General features: G+C 37.6%; 1 protein-coding gene across 8 annotated transcripts in view; it reads left to right on the top strand.

Moving 5' to 3' along the window:
* The first annotated feature begins 3469 nt into the window (after window positions 1-3469).
* Window positions 3470-23220, top strand: part of ASPH (aspartate beta-hydroxylase) — a 261874-nt gene continuing 242123 nt past the window's right edge. For 2 of the 8 annotated variants that reach the window (XM_056823968.1, XM_056823964.1), the window contains exons 1-2: window positions 3485-3638; window positions 3751-3883. In XM_056823968.1, coding sequence (XP_056679946.1) covers window positions 3769-3883 — 115 coding nt within the window. In that variant the 5' untranslated portion in view covers window positions 3485-3638; window positions 3751-3768. Of the gene's footprint in view, window positions 3884-23220 lie in introns of all 8 variants that reach the window. The other 6 variants (XM_056823966.1, XM_056823963.1, XM_056823969.1 and 3 more) reach the window with 4 other exon arrangements.

The following is a 23220-nucleotide window of genomic DNA, read 5'->3' as shown; positions in this document are numbered from 1 at the left end:
AAACTCCTTTGGAAGGCATTCAAGGCTTTACATTAACTTTTTAGCTTTAGTTTATATTGATATTCTTTATGCATTTTGTGCTATACTCAGACTAATATACTGTGTGTCCATTGAATAAACATTCCTCATATTTGTGTCTGCTTATGCGTATAGTCCAAAATCTGCACAGTAATGTCCTCTTTCCCCTTCTTTGCTTGATGAGTTCCTTTGTGGGTATTCAGTTGTTTTCTTTATGACTCCATTTGGGATTTTCTTGGCAAAGATATTGGAGTGGGTTGCCACTTCCTTCCCTAACTAATTTTACAGATGAGGAAACTGAGGCCAACAGATTTAAGTGACTTGCCCAGGATCTCACAGGTAGTAGGTGCCTGTGGTCAAATTTGAACTCAGGAAGATCAGTCTTTCTGACTCTAGGGTGGGTACTCCATCCATTTTGCCATTTAGCTTCCCCACCTGAATTCCTATTCATATTTTAAAATCCAACTCAAACACCACCAACTCCATGAAGTCTTCCATGGTCACCTGTCTATTTCTCTCACAAGATACTTCATTTTGCAAGTATCTGACTTAGCATGTATTGTGTTTTTATTATCTCTATGCCATGTCATAAAATACTACTAATGTTTTAATGTGGAATTGCCATTGGACCACAAGTTCTAATAGGTCTTAGTAAAAAAGATCAATTTGGAATACAGGTCTGCAGACGGTTGTATGGGTATTGTTCGAGTTCAGTGGACCTGTGTGGAGAGCTTAAGCACAGGGCTAATGGATTTTTCAAAGACCAAAAAGACACAGAGGCCCTGTGATATGCCTTTCCCCAGGAATACTGTTATACAAAATAATCTTTTTTTAAAACTGAATCTTTCCCCCAAAATCCAATCCTCTTTTGATCTCCCTATTTCTATCAATGACACTGTCATTCTTCTAGTCATTCAGGTTTTCAGTCTGAGTTACTTTCTATTAGTTCTGTTTTGGCTGTGTGTATAAGTATATATGTGTATGCTGTTGGCTCTGTCAGAATGTATGTTCCTTGGGGGTGGGGACTGGTTTTCAATTTTATATTTGTATTCTGAGTACCTCCCCAGGCACCTAGCACACAGTTAATAAATGCTTTTAGATGGACATTTAACTCCTTCCTCCATCACTCAGTGTATTAAATTCATTGCCAAACCCTGTCAATTCTACCTCTATAACATTTTTCATCTATTGCATATGGATTCTTCTCTCTACTTAAATCACAACTGTCTTAGTTCAGAACTTTATCTCCTCTCACCTGGACTATTCCAGGGCCTAAAAATAGGCTTTCCTGCCTCAAGTCTGTCCCCTTTCCAATCCATCCTTCACACAGTTGCCGAAGTGATATTCCCAAAGAAGGAATCTGACCATATCACTTTCTTGCTAAATTAACTTCAGTGACATCTGTTACCTCTAGGATCAAGTGCAAACTCTTTTGTTTAGCATTTAATGTGATTTACAATCTGGCTCTAACCTACCTTTCCAGGTTTATACATTAATCTTCTCCTTTTGCTCCCACCTTCCCCTATGTACTTTACAGTTTCAACCAAACTAGCCTTTATGCTGCTCCTCACAAAAGATATTTCAGCTTCATAGTACAGGTAGGGGTCATGTTTGAAATTTATTCACTTCTCACTTTTGCCTTTCACCACTTATTTTTTACCCAGCTCAACCCAAAAGCTATTTCCTTAAAAAGGTTCTCTCCAACCCCAGGGCCAGACTGCTATTGTCTCCCTCCAAAAATTGCCTTGAATTTATTTTGCACATTCTTGGAAATATGTATTCAGTATGTTGTTGCTCCCAATTGATTGCAAAGTTCCTTGAGTTTAGGGATGGTTCCATTTATATCTTTGTATTCCTATTACCTAAGGGCAGTCAGGTGGGGCATCAGATAGAGCATTGGGCCTGGAGTAAGGAAGACTGGAGTTCAAATTCAACCTCAGACACTAGCTGAGGCTAGTGACCCTGGGCTAGTCACTTAACCCTGTTTGCCTCATTCTCTTCATCTGTAAAATGAGCTGAAGAAGGAAATGGTGGACTACTCCAGCATCTTTTACCAAAAAAATCCCAAATAGGTTCACAAAGAGTTGGACTGATTGAAATGATTCAACAACAACCCTATTATCTAGTTCAGTTCCATTCATAGATAAAAAATTTATTAAGCATTTACTATATGCCAGGCATTATGCTAAATGTGGGGATATAATTACAAGTAAGGAATACAGTCCCTGAAGCCAAGGAGTTTACATGTTAATGGAGAAAGACAACCCCTCAATAGAAGTGGTGATATAGGCAGGAAATTCAGTTGAGCAGAGTAGAGATAGGAAGTGTGGTCCTAGTTCTACACAAGATAAGATAAAGGATCATCTATGGGGGAGGGGTAACCAAGAGAGGAGACCAAGATTAGGGGTTGGAGAGATGGTAACTAAAATATATAGTCACTCCCACTGAATTGTAAAAAGCTTCATGAGGATAAGGACTGCCATGAGGCTTTGGACACAGGTGGTGTTTGACAAACTATTGAATGGGTAATTTTGTTTCTGTAAAGGGAGCCATTCAAAACTGTGGTGTTTGGAATGAAAGTATCAAGGGTTGAACGCACATCAGCACCTAACTGTGGTTCTAATAAGAAAAGTAAATCTCAAAACCAGGAAGTGAGGGCAAAGTTTTCTGCAGTTATTTAGAAGTAGGAAAAGAATATTAGAATGTATTTGCATTTAAAAGCTGAGGCCATTTATTTTATTCTTATCGAGCAGGAAAGTTATACACCTAGGAAAGAAAGCTCTTTCGTTCGCTTTAGAAAATCTGGGTAACACAGAACAATTGCCGGCTTCCTTCAGTTCGAGATTCTTAAATTGAACTGATTCCCTCGGGGGGAAGTCACATAACTGGCTTATTTAAACAGTGCAAAGCAGCAGACTGCCTTCTCTCATTACAAATACGAAAGAAAAAAAAGCCAACAATACAGATTCGCCTCCTCCTCCGCCCCAGTACCCCATCATCTCTCCAACCATCCATTCATCCCCGCTGGCAAAAAGGGGAATTACACTTTAAAAAAAAAAATCATATTCTGGAAGAATTCTAAAATCGAGTATCTAGGACCAATTCCAGTTCGGAGCGGACTGAGGCGGCCCTAACAACACCTTTAAGCTGTCAGGCACGTGTCTCCTCCTCCTTCTCCCTCTTTCTTATTCCCTCTTCCAGCCCCAACTAAACGTCCCGCCTCTCCATGGATTTCAACAGACCGGCTCTCCAACGCTCGCGAGAGCCCCATTTGCCACGTTCCAAAGGGCTGGCGAAAAACAGGAGAACCGAACTCGCTCTCAGGCGGTTGCGTGGCAGCTGCACAGCTTGAAGCCGGGAGAGTTGGGGAAGAAAGTCTAAGCCCTTCATGCGAGAACTTCCCGTTTGATTGGTTGGAACGTGCCGTCATTCGCTCCTCCCCCCGTGGTGGGTGGACCTAGGGGCGGGCCCTGTTTGGGGGCGTGGCCTCTGGGTGTCTGCACGCTGCGGCGCGCGCACAGCTCTAGACTGGGCTCGAGTTTCTCCACGCGAGCGGGTGGGCGCGCGCGTATTCAGGACGTGGGGAGGGAAAGAAACCCTGTGGTCCCGGGTGGAGCCAGGTAGCCAAGTAGCAGCTGACGGCGCTATTGCAGCCCCTTCCCACCATTCACAACCTATCCCTTTCACTACCTGGCCCACGCCCGGCAACTCCTATAGCTCTTCTCCCTGCAGCCCCGTGCAGCGCGCGCCATGGCCCAGCGAAAGAACGCGAAGGGCGGTGGTGGCCACAGCAGCAGCAGCCCCGGCAGCAGCAGCAGCAGCGCGGGTGGTAGCAGCAGCAGCAGCAGCCCAGGGTCCCGCCGAGGTCAGTTTGTGCTTCTCCTGGGAGGGGGTGGGGAGAGCTGCGGGAGGTGGCCGGGATGTGGCTGGGATGTGGCTAGTCTCTGGTCCTCCCGGCCCCGCCCCTGTTGGTCCCTGCTGGAGAAGAGTAGAGGGAGGATGCAGCTCCCCCCCCCCCCAAGCCCCTAGATACTGCCTGCGGCCTCTGAAGGCCAAGGACGCCGGAGCACTTTGGTTTTCTCCTCTTCCTCTCGCTTACATCCCCTCCTCCCTGTGGCTACCCTCTCCCCACATTATTCCTGGGTTCTGCTGGGCAGTGAAATTATGGCAAGCGGGAGACCTAGCCCTGATGATTCTGTGAGCTGTGCCCTGGGTGGAGGATAGGGAGGGAAACCTTGAGGATGGAGGGCTACCTACGGGTCCCCCACCTGGGCCCCAAGAGTAGGTGCTGCAGGTATGATGCACTGTGTCCAGAGTTCTAGCTAGGGCTATTGGACTAGTTTGAACATAGTTGTTTGCATATTTTCTCTCCTTCGTCCCCCTCCATTAAATTGTGAGTTTCTTGAGGGCAGAGAGTCCCCCTACCCCCTTCCTTTGTATCCCTGGTGTTATAGTTGGAGTTTAATAAATGCTTGTTGACTGGACTTGGAACTAGAAGGCTTCATTGAGGCCATCTGAACTCCCTCATTTTTTAGATGAGGAACCTAGGTACGGGAGGGGTTGAGTTGCTAACCGACTTTCTGATCCCCAAACACAGGTTTATCCAAAATTGGGCAAAATTTGGGGAGCCAGTTCTCCCTTGCTTCTGGGACTTCCTTGCAGGTGAATGATTGTCCTTTCCCATTTCGCTTCATTTTCAGTAAGATGCTGGGAATTTATGATACATTGAGGAGTGGGGCCCGTGGTTATTGGTTGAATGATGAATTCTGAGCTTTTTTGCTTTTTTGTGTTGAAGGAAAGGTAATGAATTTATCTCTGGTATCACAGTTTTAGTGAATATTTGAAAATGAACTGAAAGCAGGGCAATTTAATACAATTCAATCCCAAGCACCAGTTTTTGACAAAAAGAAATTCTTAGGATAACACAAAAGAGCAACAAAGTTGCTGATGAGTTATACATTTTTACAAACAAAATGTCCTTACTTTAAGTTAGCTTTCCAAAGACGTGTTGTTTTTGTATTTTAAATATTGCTTAGATGTACTTGGCTTCTTTTGCTTGGGATTATGAAATGATCCACTTCTGCCCTCCTTCCTATTCTCTTGCTGGCTTCTTTTCTCTCCTCTCTCCCTGCTCCCCCAACCCCTCCCTTTTCCCACTCTTCCTAGACTCCTTAGTGGAAAGAACAGATGTTTTTAATCTGTTTCTTCTTCTATTTCAGTGGTTCCCAATTTTTTATGCTTCCCTTGAATCACAGGGAGAAAACTGAATGAAAGGAATGACTGAACCAGATGCCTATTGAATGTGTTCCAGAAAATTAAAGCAAATAGTTAACTTTTCTTGACTGATTTTTCTATTTGGTATTCATGGAGTGAAAATGGAACATTCGCTTTTATTGATAAATTTGAATAAATAGGATAAATATGGTGCAAATTAAATCCTTGTAGAATTTTTGAGACTAAGATTTCATATTTATCTTAGTAAATAGACAAGTATTCTTATTGGAATGATAGTTTTAAGTTTGCTATGGATAAAATTTTGGTCTTAAAGCTAGGATTACTTGATCCTGACATTAACTATTTGTGTAACAATGGGCAAGTAAGGCATCTTAATCTTTCCAATTCAGTTTCTTCATTTGTTAAATGTATCTAATATCTATAGTACCCAACAATATTAAGATTCAGATGACAGTTATGTGAAGTGCTTTGAAAACTATATAAATCTTGTCGTACTAGACAAAATATATTTTTTGCCCTTTAAAAGAAGGTCTAAATCATTATCCAGTTTAATTAAGTAACCTATCTTGGGAGATTGGAATCCATTGTTACATTAAACACATTAAACTTTACCTCCTATATCTAGCAACTGCTAGCATTGAACAATATGGATATCCAAGTTAGCAGGAAGCTTCAGTAGTGAAGAAACATTTTCATATGCACTGTTCAGTGTCTTTTGCAAGTATGATGAAGCTAATTTTAGTAGAGCCAACAGGATTTCAAGGGATATTAAAAGCCTTGAGTGTATTCTTTTAAATTTTTCTGATATTTTGGAATGAGTCACTTAGTCTATATTAATATTTGATTACATACATTATTGAAGGCTTTTTAGATACTGAGGAGAGAATTTCATTGTAACAGAACCAGAAACCATTTAGATCTAACTCACTTTACACAGGGTCTCTAACAAAGGTTCTTACATAGGTACTAAGTGTACACTGGGTATTGAGCATTCAACAGTGTTAATGAACTTCAGCACCCCCCACCCCCAAATGCACAGAAACTCATAAATAAAAACAACACATAAGAAAGGACCCATCTGGTCCCTTCAGATGGGAACTGAACTAGGGGCTGCTTTAAGGGCAACCTCATGTATTTCTGGTTAGTCTCTTTCCCACAAGTGTCCTCCTAGACAGTCTTCCCAAGTCTGTTAGTACCTAATGGTTTAGACTTCTAGAGGGTAGCATTATTTTGGTCATTATTGAGTGAACCAATCTTTTCTTATCCCAACTTCCTTGTCAAAATAACTTCAGTTTTTCCTCTGCAAGTAGAATGTTGTGCAGATTCTATAGATTTTATTTTCTCCAAGGTGAGCAATGTATTGTGAAATCCCCAGAAGAGTTAGGGTTAAATAACTTTGACCATGATCTACCTTTTCAGGCTTTGTGCAAGGATATATCTATTATTGACGTGTGTTTTGCTTTGCTTGCTAGAGCTAGCTATACTCCTTTAGGAGTTGCAAGGTGAAAGACAAAAGGGGGTAGTCCTAAGGAATGTGAGTGGAAAAAGCCTGAGCTGGATCTCACTGCATAGGTGGCTGTTTCTTAGCCAATCAGCAGGAAGCAGCCCTAAGCTCTGAAATCCTTTTGAGTGTGCATACTAATTTACCATAAGTGTATTCTCTTCACTTGCTTCTGGTTAAATGTTCTTGCCTAACGTCTTAGCAGTTTGATTGAAGGGACTTTTTTAAAATCCAATTTTATTTTATTTTCAGTCCCAAATTCCCTCCCTTATCCCTTCTTCACCTCCTGAGGCCAGAAAAACCAAGTTGATTACAAATTTGTATAGTCATGCAAAATAAATTTCATTGGGGAAACTTTTTAAAATAATTGGTAACTCCTTTGAGTATTCTTTTTATTTTAGAAGAGACTTGATGGTACATTTGACAATTGAAGATGAACTATGTATTTGATGAATACAAAAGAAACAATGTTATTATTTAAAGTTTTCAATAAACAAGTTTTATTTATTTGCATTTCATATTGATGTTTTCTTTTTTGTACAAAACTTTAATGTAATCAAAATTATTTTACATTTTGTAATTTTTTTCTAACTCTTGCTTGGTCTTGAAATCTTTCCTTTCCCAAAGATCTGACAGGTATACTATTCTGTGTTCACCTAATTTACTTATAATTTCCTTCTTTATATTAAAGTCATTCACCCTTTTTGAATTTGTCTTGGTATAGGTTGTGAGATATTGATCTAAACACTCCCAGCAATTTTTCTTATTTTTTAATCTGGATTGGGGATGATGAAGGGAGATATGCTGGTCTGAAGGTTTCCCACTATTCCTATGAAGTATACTGCAGTGTATCAGGTTGTAAGATGCCTGGTTAGGCTCTGCTTTTCCAGAGGACGGATGGATAGGATGTGAAGATCAAATGATTCAGACTCCTTTACAGTTTTGTGTACCTTATAAAATGTTATTTTCATTATCTGTAGTTTTTAGCTGACATTTGAAAAGTGATGATTGATGATAGATGGGTGTTGTTTAGGACCGTTAAATTTTAAGTTTTCCTGTGTATCATTAACATATGCATATATCTGTATAAATATATTTATGTATAGCATTTACTCAAAAAGTAAAGAAACCTAAACTACTTCCCCTTGTGTCCATGTGGGTCATATCAGTGTTTTTTAGAATTTAAGATAGAGGGGTAATGAATAGTGATTCGTCAAAATTAGGCATGCGATATAATTTCTAGAAAGTGGTTATTTTGAAGGCTAAACCAACAGGTAGTAGAGGCAGTATGGTAAAGTAGAAGCAGTCCTGGATTTCTTATTAGAACACTTGTGTTCAAGTACTAGTTATGTTGTTACCTTATCTTGGGCAAATTTCTTAACCATTTTACATCTCCATTTTGTCATCTGTAAAATGAGGAAATGGAACTTAAAAGTCTATAAAGCTATAAATCAATGATCTGTAATTTAATTAAACAAGAAATGCTATTCATATTGTCTCATCATAATTTCCCACCAGTTTTTTCACTTTAAAAGGCACTTCTCCTTAGGTCTGCCTTCATCTAATTTAACTTTATACTCTTTCTGACTAAGACCTTTTCAAAACTCTTATCTTCAAATGAATGAACAAAGGAACTAATAAATTTTATAGCTGTAAGGAATTGGACTGTCATGTTGCATTTAGCGTAGGAGTGTGAAATAATCTAATTCTAAATGCAAAAACAATAGGATTGCAGATTTAGAGCTGGATGAGAGTTAGAGGCTATTAGATCTTCTTATTTCACAGATGAGGAAACTGAAAGACAGGGATTGTCATTGCCCAGGATCAGCAACTAGCAAGTGTCTGCAGTAGGATTCAAACTCTCATCTTCCTGATGCCAAATCTGGGACTATATCCACTATACCATTGAGCTGCTTAATAGGTAGCAAATAGAGGTATTCTGATACTCATATTATATTTGGTTATATCTTGAAATGACTAAGCATCCTATGTTGGTATGGCGAGGACATATATAAGATCCTGTTCTCCCATCCTTTTTTGTGTAGTTTCAACTTCTTTCTGAAAGACCTGGTTATTAGAAAATAAATTTAATTTTCAAATAAATAATTTAGTTTCTTTTTAAAATTTAGTAACTTAGCAAAGTAATTAAGGTAGTGTAAAAGATGAACTAGCTTTTTTAAAAGTTAATATCAGAGGGTTAGTCTCAACTATTGGTTTTTATATCATAAATGTGTATTTTTATTCCAGTCAATCTAGTTTTATAGGCCTCAGCGTACAATGTTAACTATTGATTTGCACACTAGTTTCTCCGATTTTGGAATGTTTGGTAGTCTTTTGAACATTATATTGTTTTATAGCTGCATACCTTTTCATCTTTTTGGGCTTTTGCAGTATATAGGCTTGGGATGTAGAGGAAGGAGAGGTACCAATGAATGACTATCTGGAAATATACAACAGATAATAACATAATACTTAAATGTAGGCCTTTTTTTTTTTTTTGGAGGGAGTAAGAAAGTATAGAGATGGAATTGTTTAGATAAAAATAGTAAAACTTTAAGTTCCTTAGAGGACAGGGACCATTGTATATAGAAGAGCTATTCTGTATGAATCATCTGTATGAATATGAATCAATAAGGCAGGGCTGTGGAAACATGACCTGATTCCATTGTAATTTGGCTCTCATGGCTGAAGAAGTTTCACTGTTAACCCTGAGGTGAACTAGAGAACCTGAACTTTACTCTTCTACTATGGGTAAGTAGTTCTGAAAGACTTCTTAATAAAGGTCCCTGGATTACTGTGAAAATCCACTTAATGGCTGGAACTCCATGGACAAGGTGATAGGTATTGTAGTTTAAAAAAATTTATTAGATATTTTATTTTCCCAATTACATATTATAATCATTTTCAACATATATTTCTCAAAATTATAAAATCCAAACTGTTTCCTTCCCTTTCCCCTTTCAGAGATGGCAAGGAATTTAATCTGGGCCAAAACATACTTCCATATTGGTCATTGTTGTAAGAGCACACTCATACAAAACCCAAACCTCCAAATAAAACTGTAGACACTGATGTAAAAAGTAGAATGCTGTAGTTCTAATACAAGCATATAATCAAATCTTTGATACTTGTGGAAATGATGATGAAATACTTGAGTGATTTAGTGACTCCTTGAATGATTGGATCTAAATTCGGTTTGGTCTCAACTTGGAGAAAGAGCTCTAAAAGAGGGCCCCAGAAATCTGTACTTTGGCTTTTTGTTTAGCATTTTTATCAGTTGGATATAAATTTAGATTACATACTTTTAAAGTTTTGCAGATGATGCAAAAGTGGGAAACTATCAGCTTATTTTTTACTGTTTACAGCCAAAGTTTTTGGAAAAGTTATTGCCTCAACCACTTAAAAAAAAAAAACTTAAAAAACAAACAAACAAACCATATCTTCTGTCTGAGAATCCATACTAAATATTGAATACAAGTCAGAAGAGCAGTAATGGCTAGGCAATTTGGAATTAAGTAGTCTTGTCCAGGGTCATAAAGCTAGGAAATGTCTTAGGCCAGATTTGAACCTAGGATCTCCTGTTTCCAGGCCTGGCTCTCTATCCACTAAGCCATGTAGCTGCTCCTTCTCCTTTTTAACCCTTTGCATTTTGGTTTTTGACTTACTACCTAATTAAAACTATTCTACCCAAACTTAGGGCAGCTAGATGGTGCAATGGATAAGAGTATCAGGAGGATTTATCTTCCTGAGTTCAAATCTGGCCTTAGAAACCTAAGAGCTGTGTGACCTAGCAAATCTCTTAACCTTATTTGCCTCAGTTTCTTCAGCCATAAAATGAGCTGGAGAAGGAAATGATACCACTTCAGTGTCTGCCCAGAAAACACCAAATTAGGGGTTACATAGTTTTAAGATACAAAAAACCCCAATAACCCAATGCTAACAAATGCATTCTTTTTTTTTTTCAGTTGCTCTCATAATTGTCACATTCAATTCTCATTTTTTATTGACCTTTATCTGCATCATTTCGTTGGATACTGTTAACCATCCCTTCTTCCTGAGTTCTCTTTTGTCTGTCTGGATTCTTATGACACTCTCCTTTCCTGATTCTCTTCCTACCTGTCTGGCTACCCTTCCTTAGTATCCTTTGATAGAAATTCATCCATGTTCCACTCCCTTTTGTGTGCTGTGGCCTCCTCTACTCTCATTAGTTGTTATCCTCTCACTGCAAATGATTCTTAGGTTGATATATCTAGCATTAATCTTAATTTTGGGTTGCATTATGAGGATCATATCTTCAAGGAATAGGAAAGGGGGGATAATCTTATTGTAATCTGCTCTTGTCAGACTTCACCTAGAGGATTTTGTTCTATTCTGGGTAGCATAATTTAAGAACATGGAAAATATCCAGAAGAGGGAATCTAGTGTGATGAAGAGATTTGAATTACTGACATTTGAGAATAGGGTGAAGGAACTAGGTGTGTTTAGCCTGGAGAAAAGATAACTGGTACATGGGGAAGAGAAGTGGAGGTTTTGAAGGGCTGCCAAGTGAAAAGATTAGACTTGTTCTGTTTAGCACCAGAAACTGAAGCAGTAGGTTAGACATTCTAAGAGGCCAATTCGGGGTTGCTGTTAGGAAAAACTTCCCAACAGAGCTGTCCCGAAGTTTAATAAGCTGCCTTCAGAAGTGGTGGATTCCCCTTCCAAGGAAATCTTCAAGTAGAGGCTGTACAACCATGTCTTTCAGTTGTGGGTTGGACTAAATGACTATTAAAGTCTCTTCCCAACCCCAGTGTTCTATATTTCTGTGCCTAGATGAGCAATTTGCAGTTTGTGGGTTTCCCAGAGTTATTTCAAATAAATGTGTCTTTTGTATTTTGTGGTCAGAGACTAGTTAAGAGGGTCCTAAACAACTTTTTCCATCAGACACTATATGAATATAGTAAATACAATAAGTAAATATATATATGAAAGCATCCTGTACAAATTCTTATTGATAAGGATACACAATCCTAAAAGTCAAGATCATTGACCTCAAAGATAAAATCTAAACTTGATCTGGCATTAAAATCCTTTCAAATATACCTTTTCTGCCTTCTTTCACAAACCCTGTATTATGTAAAGTGAACCACTAACAATTCTCTGAAAATTGCTGGAACTTGTTCCTTCTGCATCTCCACATTTCACAATCCTTGTCTGAAGTTAAGGGTTGTCAATTTATTTGCCAGTGAAGCTTTCTCTGCTTCCTTCCTCAATTTTCTTTATATTTGGTACTTTTTATTTTTCCTTGTGAGGCACTGCTTTATTTGCTTCTCTGTATCTCATTGCCTAACACAATGCTTTTTACTTAATGGGCTTACAAAAATAGAGACAATATCAATTTGATTTTCTCTCAGCCCCAGGTTACCAGAGCACTGTGCTAAGGGCCTGAGGTGCTAAGATAACTTGTTTGAGGAACTGCAAGTAGACTAGTGTAGCTATATTATAGATTGGAAGGGAGTAGAGTGTAAGAAAACTGGCAAGTTTGGAAGGAATCATGTTATAAAGAGCTTCAAATGCCAAACAGAAGACTTTGCATTTGAAACTGGAGGTGCTAGGGAATCCATTGAACATGATCAGACTTGAGCTTTAGAAAAAACATCCTGGCATCTGTGTAGAGGATTATGGTGAAGAAAGAAATCCTAATAAGATCAGGAATGCACATTATCACCAGTACTATTACTGTTCAGGATTGTATTAAAAGTGCTAGCTATGGGATTATAAGAGAAGAAGAATTGAAGAAATTAAAATAAGAAATTAAGGACTAAAGGTATCATTCTTTGTAGATGATATGATGGACTTCCTAGGAAAACCTAGAGAATTAATCAAAAGACTAATTGAAACGATAAACAATTTTAGCAAAGTTGTAGAATATAAAATGATTTTGACTACATTAAAGTTAAAAGTTTATTCACAAACTCAACCAAGATTAAAAGAAACAAACTGGGGGAAAATCTTTATAGCAAGTCTGACAAAGATCTCATTTATCAAATACATTGAAAAAGGAATTAAATTTATAAGAATACAAAGCATTTCCCAATTGACAATGGTTAAAAGATATGAACAGGCAGTTCTCAGATTGAGAAATTAAAATTGTCTTTAGTCTTATGAAAGAATGCTTGAAATCACTATTGATTAGAGAAATGCCAATTAAAGCAACCCTGAGGCACCACTTTACATCTATCAGACTGGCTAATGAATCCAAAAAAGGAAAATGACAAATGTTGGAGGGTATGGGAAAAAATAAGGACACCAATACATTTCTGGTGGTACTCTGAACTGATACAACCATTCTGATGAGCAATCTCTCAAAGGGCCATCAAACTGCGCCTACCCTTTGACCCGTTAAACTAGGTCTATATCCCAAAGAGCGGAAAAGAACCAAACTGTACAAAAATATTGCAGTTGTTTTTGTGGTGGCAAAGAAGTGGGAAAGTGAAAGGATGTCCACCATTTGGGGAATGACTGAACGAGTTGTGGTATGTGATTTAAGAAATGATAACAAGATGATCACAAAAAATCCTGGAAAGACTTATTTGAAATGATATAAATTGAAATGAGCAGAAACACAACGGTACACAGTAACAACAATAATGTATGATGATCAACCATGAATGCCTTATTTATTATCAACAGGTTAAGGATCCAGGATAACTCCAAAAAATTCATGACAAAAGAAAGGATACCAGTGCCATAGAAGAAACAGATGGCGTCTGAATACAGATCAAAACATACCATTCTTTACTTTTTTTCTTCCATGAACTTTCCCTAGTATAAGCAGTATGTGTCTTGTTTCACAAAATGATGAACATGGAAATATGAATTATGTGATAATATATATGCAGTTTGACCTCTTGGAAAGAAGAGAGGGATGAAAGGGGGAGAGAGAGAGAGAACATGGATCACAAAATATCAAAATGAATGTTAAAAAATTGTATTGCCATGTAATCTGGAAAATAAAAATTATAATAAAAATCATAATAGGGAAATGGGGAAATTTTGGGGAGAAAGAGAATGAGTTCTGTTTTGTATACATAGATTTGGGAATCATGGGCATAGAGACTATAATAGAACCCACTGGAGCTGATAAGGTTTCCAAGTGAGAGACTGAAGAGTGACTAGAAAAGAAGGCCCAGAATAGAGCTTTGGGGGACATCTATAATTGGAGATAATGACAAAGAATCAGCATTGAGAGTGAGTAGTAGTCTTCACAGATGGTAGCAGAACTAGGAGAGAAATGTCATGAAAACCTAGAGATGATGCAGTATTTAGAAGGAGAAAATTATTGATGGTGTCAGATGCTGCCTAGGATCCAGAAGAAAAGGATTGAAAAAAGCCATATCATTGGTAATTTCGAAGAGAACAGTTTCAGTTGAATGATGTGGTTGGAAGCCAGTGAATGAGAGGAACAGAAGGGGAAGCATTGCTTGTAGGCAACTTTCTCCATGAGTTAGCCACGAAGAAGAGTGGAGTAGTATAAATATATAGGCTGGCAGGTTTTGGAGATGCCTGAATCAAAGAAATTTCTTTTTAAGACCAGGATGAGGAAACATGGGTGTGTTCATTGTGAGCAACACACAGGAAAGCAGCCAGTGATGGGGAGAGATTGAAGATTTAAAAAAAGTGGGGGACAATCATTAGTTCAAGGAAACAAATGGAAGAGTTTGCCATGGTAAGGAAAAAGAAATCCATTTGTCTGAGACCAGAATGTAGGAGAGAGTGGAAGAAGATGTCTGAAGAATAGAGGAAGAGGGGAACTCTCATAGAATATTCTTAATTTGTTCACTGAAGTATAATGTGAGACTCTTGCCTGAAAATGAAAGGAGGGGATTCTAAAAATATTGGAGGAAGTTTGAAACAGCTGCTGTGGAGAGTGGGATAGTGCATTAATTAAGAATAGTGGATTTGGGGGGCAGTTGGGTAGCTCAGTGGATTGAGAGCCAGGCCTAGAGATGGGAGGTCCTAGGTTCAAATTTGACCTCAGACATTTCCCAGCTGTGTGACCCTGGGCAAGTCACTTAATCCCTATTGCCTAGCCCTTACCACTCTTCTGCCTTGGAACCAATACACACTATGGATTCCAAGACAGAAGGTAAGAGTTAAAAAAAAAAGGATAGTGGATTTGCTTACCTGCATTGCGGGCCAATTTGAAATTATAATAAAAATAGAAATTTTTAGTGTCTCCTAGCATTGTTTCATTATATTTATTCAGTAGCATGTGAATAGGAGTTTGGGGCTTGACAAAGTATGATTAGGAATAGAGCAAGTAGTGAATGCTAGCATTCATAGAGATATTTTCAGTGTTTGGGAATTCCCTGTACTGTTGAACTCATAGGTCAGTCTACCCCTTTCTGTTCTTTTCATTCCAGTTATGGTTAGCTTAATTTAATCCATGGCCTGACCCTCTCACATACAGAATGTTGTAAACATTCTAATTGGTTTTTTATAAGCTTATGGTTCTCCCACTTCTAATATTTTCTATACCCTTCTGCTAGACTACTGTTCCAAAATTAGAAGTTTAAATTTTTTTTTTTTAGGATTAAAATCCTAAAGCTCAGAAATTTCCAGATTAATTTTGGCAGGAGTTAGCAGATTACAGTCTAAGAGCCAATCTCACTGCCTAGTTTTTTTTAAAGCCCTGGAAATAAGAATGGTTTTTACATTTTAAAATATGATAAAACTTTAAAAATATCAAAAGCATTCTTCCATGGGAGTGGGGAGGCAGAAGGGAAATTGTACAAAAGCTCTGGCAGGCTTGTCTGCTCAAATTAAAAAGTCACAGGCTCAAAACTTTATATATATATAGAGTCCCCTTTCATTTTACATATTGAAAATTTAGTCTCCTGACTCCTTCATATGAGCCTTTTACACCAATAAAATCAATTGTCTTAATGTTCACAAGAACATGAAACTCACTGCTTCTTATACTCTTTAGCATTTGACATAGTTGACTGCCTTTTGGATACTCTTGGCTTTTTGTGACACTCCTCTCTTTTCATTCTCTTCCTGTCTATTTCTTCTCAATCTCCTTTGTTGGACCATCATACATTTCCAATTCCTTAACTGTAGTCATACCCCAGGACACTCTCTTGGGCCCTTTTCATTCTATGAGGGAGCTCATTTGCTCCTATGAATTCAATTATCATTGCTCTGCAAATGACTTCAGGATCTTTATATCCAGGTTGAATTTCTCTCCTGAAAATTCCATACTAGTTGCCTCTTAGATATTTCAAACTGGTTATTCCATTAGAGTTTCAATCTTAACATATCCAAAAAACTCATTATCTTTATTCCCATGCCCTTTCCTCTTTCTGTTGAGTAGATATGAGATGATAGCTAGTAGGGATGATGATCAAATAAGGGTTTGTTTGTTTTTGGGGGGTTAAGGAAGACTTGGGCATGTTTATAGACAATAGCTAAATAACCAGTAAGCCAAGAGAGGCTAAAGATAAGCAGGAGAGTGGAAATGATAGAGGGTCAATCTGCTGATTAGTATGGGTTGGTATGGGATCACTTGAGGATGAGCAGATTTGCATTTTTGTGATTGAAGGAGAAACAGTGCCAGTGAATGGTTTTCTCCATGAAGGAATGGTTTCTTGGTTTACAGCAGAAGGCCATTGCAGAGATAAAAATGCTTGCAAGTAGCCTGAAAAAGTAGATCATGGACAGAATTCCTGATCTCAACTGCCAGTGATCTTGCAATCTTTTTATTTGGGCAGGTCAAAAAATCCTTGAGTTTTAACAGCTTTGGAATTTGCCTGGTGGATAATCTGACAATTCAGGAGCTCCTAACAGGGAAAGATTGAATGAGAAAGGGATGGAGGGAGAAAGAAATAAGAGGAAGAAAGAGCTGGAAAGGAAAATGAGAGAGAATGAGAATGATTTTTGAGAAAGAGGATCATCAGCATAGCTTTTGAGAAATTCCCTATTCAAAGAATTCCCGTTTTCATGGCCCTAGCACTGTTAAAAGTTCTTTAAGGAAGGGGAACTTCTCATCCCTAAAAGTAGGCGGCTCTGTTTAGAAAGCTCTATTAGGAAGTTTTTATGACATCAAACTTGAATTAGATTTTTGTGTGTGTATGTTAACTTCTGCCTATTGCTCCTAGTTCTGCCTTCTCTGGCTAAATAGAACAAGTCTAATTCCCTTTTCAAGTGGCAGCCCATCAAATCCTTTGAAAAGAGTGATCATGTCCTTTCCATTTCTCTTTCCCTCTTGAATCATTTTTCCTCCAAACACATTTAATTTCTTCACCTGAACTTCATATGCCATGAATTCAAGTATTTTCACTTTCTTAATTCCTTTCTTCTGGATGCTCTGGACTCTTGAGTGCTTCTGCTGCCTACAGCTGAACTTGCCACTCCAAGTAAGATCTGACAAAAGCTATTTACAAATAAGATTATTGCTAGCTGCTTAGGCTTTAGTTGCCACATCACACCACTGACTCATTGAACTTGAAATCCATTAAAATCCTCAGATCCTTTTCAGGTTTCATGTTTACCTTCACCTTATATTTGTGGAGCTGATTTTTTTTTTAATATCTAAGAACATTTATTCCAATTTAATTTCATTCCTCTATTAAATTCAGAACACTGTTTTAGTCTTTCAGGGTATTAATTGTCAAACACTGTTGGCCAACTATCCCAGCTTTGTATCATCAGCATATTTGATGAGCATTCCATCTTGCTTTTATGCAAGTTAGTAATTAACATGCCCCCACACCCAGAATCAAGTACAAATCCATGGAATATTCCCTTGGGGATCTGCCATTTTGACATAATACTTAACAACTACTTTTTTGCTATCCATTTATCTGTGAATCCTTATTGTCTAATGTATATCTCTATCTTTTCCATGAGAATAGAACAAAATGAAATGGAAAAAGAAATGGAGTAAAATTGAAATATTCTTCAAATGATATTTTATCAAGTGGTATAAGAATCCTTTTAGTTAGAGCAGTATGATTTAATGTTTCATTATTTTAAAAAATCTTAGTTTAACATTTGTCATAAGAATTTGAAGATCTAGTTCTGAGTTGAGGTTTAGTTTTTAATTGTTATCATCTCTGAAAAAATGATACATAAATCTGGATGGAAGAAATCTGTTATTTGCTGTACTTAAACTAAGTCATATAATAAGCTTCAGTCCTATTCACTAATTTTATAAAACTTTAATTGAAATTTGGCTTATAAATTTCTCCTCAATGTTAATTGTTTTTGAAAACTAATCAGAATGTGTAACTTTTTAATATTTTTAAAATTTGACTTAAACATCCACTTAAACTCTTCAAAAGATTTTTAGAAAAATCTTAGAAATATCTATTCCTAAACTTGAATGCAGAATTTGAGAGCTTATATAGATAACACAAATCATTGTTTTTAGCAAAAGACAAAGGAGAGAAGTTCCTTAGAGTAGATAGAGTGGTCAGCAGTGTCAGATATTGCAGGAGATCAAGAAGGAAAAGGATTGAAAAAAGGCCAAGGCATATTAAGAGTGTCCCAGGAAAGTATGAAAGCAGGATAATTGGTGGGAAATGAGACTATTAAGACCACTAAGTCCTCTCCTTAAATACAGACCTTGATGCCCAAGACCCTGCCTTCTAGTCATAAAGTCCAAAAAGAGGGGCAAAGGGTACTGATGAGATGTGAGTGCCAGGCAGATTAATATGTAAGTAAGTATGTAACCAGCATCTGGACAACAAACTTTCTTTCTTTCTCTCTTTTTTTTTTTCATTAAACCCTTACCTTCTGTCTTAGAATCAATACTGTGTAGGCAGAAGAGTGATAAGGGCTAGGCAATGGGGGTCAAGTGTCTTGCCCAGGGTCACACAGCTGGGAAGTGTCTGAGGCCAGGTTTGAACCTAGAACCTCCCATCTCTAGGTCTGGCTCTCAATCTACTGAGCCATCTGCCCAGAAGCCCTCTATTTCTGTGGCTGTCAGTATCATAACTCCCTTGAGAATTGTGTTCTTTAACCCCAAACCAAGCCATCAATTCAGCCTACTCACTTGCCCACTGGTTGAAATTCCTTTCCTCATAGAGCAAAGAAGATGCTGGGTATAGGACCTATACTAAGTGACAAGAGATACCAGAAATTTTACTTGGATTGTTTTTGAGCCCAGATTCTTTTGCTATGAAAAACAACTTCACTACTCCAGAGATGTGAAGTGATTCATTAATACATGCAAGATAAAATATTGAATGAAATTTATAATTTTTTAGAATTGAATATTTTAGATAATCCAGTTGGAAATGGTTTTCCCCCCAAACTGAAGAATTTATTGAGAGGATTTTACAAATACGAGGTAAAAAGTTCTTTTTAATGGAAATGCAGCAATCTCCAAAATTTCTGCCTTACTGCATATATTATGAAAACTTTTGAAGAAAAGTAAAGGGAGGCATTTGTTTAAGGCATATGTTTAAGAAATAAGATTCTGTATTAATCCTATTACTGGATTTAGCCATCATCTTCATGAATATGACAACATTTAACCAGAGAAATTAACAGTAAAGATGATGTTGCCATTGTAACTGGAAACACTATCTGTTGGTTGATACTACTGGCAGCTTAAAATGAAGAGGAAGAAAAATTTGGAAATGTGAAGTGGTCTTAGTTATACAGAATGGATGATGATACCTTCGATTAACATTAGACTTTTGATTACTATTTGTGAAAGGAAAAATACATTAATAATGTAAAGTGGTAAAGACAAGCAAGGAGCTTTTCAATTACCCATTGCTTCTGAGTTTGTCTCTTCAACTTGCTGAGTAACATTTGATGATGGACTTCTTAAATAGCACTAATTTTAAAAATACTATAAAAATGTTTTGTTGTAGAACAAGGTTTTTAGACTTGCAAAGAAAAATTCTTGCAATAACATATTTTTTATATTTGAAATTGGTTGCCAAAAGCTGGCATTTTTACCTTCATTCTAAATTATGCCTCTTTCTCTCCTCTGACATTGCCAACTTCCTGGTGAAGACTTTTATCTCCTCACACTCTCACTATTGCAATACTCTGCTCGTAGGTCAGCTTGCCAAAACTCCCTTCTCATCTCATTCCATCCTTCATTCATTCAAGTGCCAAAGTGATTTTACTAACGTAGATGTCTGAACTTGTAACCTCTCCTACTTAATAAACTCCATTGGTTCCCTGTCCTTTGATCAACTTTAAAATCCTTTGGCATTCAAAGCCTTTTCATAAACTTGAGCCATCCATCTTTTTTCTAGTCTTTTTACTCTTCCCCTTTCCCTCATGTACTCTTTAGTTCAGTGACACCAACATTCCTTGCTGTTCCACCAACAAGACACTCCATCTCTAGGCATTTTCACTGATCTGAAGTGATCTTCCTTCTCTCTTTCTCCTGGCTTCCATAGCTTCTTTCAGGTCTTTGCTAAAGTTGCATTTTCTATGAGAAATCTTTCTTGATCTCTAAATTCTAGTGCCTTCCCTCTCTTGATTATTTATGATTTATCCTATGTATGTGTGTGTATATATATATATATAGATATATAGATATATATATAGATAGATAGATAGATAGCTTATTGTACACAACTATTTGCATGCCATTCTACCCTCTCCCATTATAGAGCAAGGATTGTTTTAGAATAAATATATGCGCTCAGAAAATCACAATTAGAGAGTTCATCACTTAGAGGCATGCAAACTTCCAGCTTTCTAGTCTTATAGTCCCATAGCACACAATAGTGCTTCACTTATATAGTGGGTTAAGCACCTAGATCTAGAACCTAGTTCTCTGGGTTTCTGCCTCTGTATCTTAATTGTTGGGTAAATTACCAGGGACTGAATGGGAGAGACACTTTGGGGGCATTTAGCAGATGACACCTCTTATGGACAATAAGGGCCTTATAATTAAGAAAGCGTGCTAATGTTGCATGCGCTGGATTGATTAAATAAAGTTCGCAAAACTTAGAGCTTTTCATTCCTTGAGTAAATGAAGGTACCTAAATCCATATGGAGTGTGTATGAATTCTCTGGTTCACTGGTTAAACATGGAGTTTCTTCTGTCAGCTAGGGTATAACAATAGGCCAGTACCTATATTTCTAAAGAAAATTTTAATGGAAAAAAAAAGGCCATCATATCTGGCAGTTATAAGGTATCATTGATAAATTTTTAAGAGACTTATTTCAGTTGACTGAATAGTCAAGGATAATGAATAATTAGAGAACGTTAGATTTGAAAGATGGCTATGTCCGTAACAGAGATAAGAAAGTTAATGAGATGGATAGATTTGAAGGAAAGATAATGCAGTATGATTTGTGATTCAGATCATGAATTGCCCGTTCCTGCTTATCTTGATGTCATTCTTTCTTGCTGAAAAACAAGAAGGTTGGGGTAGGACTTTTATTCAGAGGCATCTTGAGAGCACAAAGCTGGTCTGTTGAGGGGTTCTATAATCATGAGATGTTTTTTTGGGGTGGGGTTCTATGGAATCCCACCGTCTGTGGAATTTTGCCCCTGCAAGTGTTATGGGTACAGTTGGGTAGTAGTTAGATTATTACATCCCCAAAGGACCAGTGCCAACCTCAGAAAGGGACACATAATTTATTTATTTTAGAAGGGGAAAGTTTAGAAGCTTGTATAGCAAGGAGAGAAAGGGGATTTTGGAATGGAGGAATATGAAGTGAAAGTGAATGAAAGAGATGTTGTTTTTAACTCATTTGTAACACTGTTGAGTGCTGCTTTGGAATGTCTAATTAGTTGGCAAGTATGTGGATCTTGGTGGATAGGGCAGAGTTGAATATTCTTTAATCCAGTCCTATCCATTCCTGGGGGGAATGGTTTGGTAAATGGCTCATAAACATTTTGGTCTCAGGATCTCTTTATATTTTAAAAAAGTTATTTAGCCCCCCCTCCCCCTTTTTGTTTCTATAGGTTTATATGTCCATAGTATTAGACATTTAAACACTGGTATTAATATGAAACAGTTTTGAGCATATGAATCCCCCAAGGCTCAGTATTTCTTAAGGGTCCCAGTATTATACTTTAAGAACCAGTTTCAGTTATGATCTTTTTTTCAACTATTATGGAGTGTTCAGGGAGGACTAGAACATGTGGTGTGAGGATTTACCAAGCCCTTTTCAGGACTTTTTATCTACATTTGGTGTCCCACCTTCACCCAGCTCTCACCTGTGACTCCAAGAAACTATAGTATGTGCATTGACCATACCCTAATTAACTGTCCTCGTAGGCAGGTTAAACTAGGCTGGGGGTAACTGACCGGCCTTACATCAGTCAGTGAGTTAGAGGACTGTCTTCTCCATGCATGTGAAGACTTCCTCTGGCAGAAGGAGCAGATGAGAAAATTTTTTTCTACTGGCAGGTGGAAGGAGGTGCTATGGAGTGTGTAGTTAGACCTCGAGGAAGCCAAGGTCATCTACTTCATTCTTAGCTATTAGGTTTTTGTCTTGACTTTTGTCTTGCACATTTGGGTGACCGGAATAAAGAATGAAACAGGATTTGTGCAACTCTGCCTCACTTAAATACAATTTATGCTGGAGGTAGAAGACATCCACCAGTAATGTAGTTTTAGTTCTCTTCAAACACAAAGGACAACCACCACCTTCTCTCTATTGTTCTTCTCTTTGCACATTTAATTAGTCAAACTCTGTTACAACAATTAGTTCACATTTTAGCTTCAGGTCAATATTATGACTTGTAGGTCTATGTGATCCTCTCTTTTGCATATAACAGTAGTGAAAATTAGAAGTAATCACAATAGTGCAGAGCCTCTAATATTTAGACTTTATTTCCAATTTAAATTTTATATTTATTTCTAGATAACTTCTAGTCTCTTTACTTTTTTTGGGGGGGGGGACAATGAGAATATAGGAACCCTTTAGATAAAAGAAGCAATTGCAGAATATATTGCAGCAGAATGTCTGCTACTTGGCAATTATAGAGAGGAAGGGGAAGAGCAAACCATTTTTTATTACTTCTTTCATGGCCCTTGAAGATTTGTGTATCTTTTGTTCTAAGATGAGTTTTCTCCTCTGAAATACCTGTGAAGGTTCCATGGTCCTCTGGTGATTTTTCTGCTGCAATTCAGCCTTCCTGGCCTGATTAGAGTCAATTATGAGGACAGACAAGGATTGGATTTCAGGGCTTCAGTTAAGGAAGGGGATTAATCTGTAGATGAGGGATCTGCCAGGATTTTTATTACCCAAAGAGATGAGTTTCACTCTGCACAAATTACATATATATATATATATTTCAATTAATTAATTAATTAATTAACTAATTTTTTTACTCTTGGGCCTTATCCTAATTCTTTTGTAAATAGTTGCCAAAGTTGTCTGGAAAGATTTAATGAGATCAACACACATCAAAATTCACTTAAGTTCAGGGGGCAGCTGGGTAGCTCAGTGGATTGAGAGCCAGGCCTAGAGACGGGAGGTCCTAGGTTCAA

The sequence above is a fragment of the Monodelphis domestica genome, chromosome 3, assembly GCF_027887165.1.
Source record: "Monodelphis domestica isolate mMonDom1 chromosome 3, mMonDom1.pri, whole genome shotgun sequence".
Taxonomy (NCBI): Eukaryota; Metazoa; Chordata; class Mammalia; order Didelphimorphia; family Didelphidae; genus Monodelphis; species Monodelphis domestica.
This window is presented reverse-complemented; position numbering and strand designations above follow the sequence as displayed.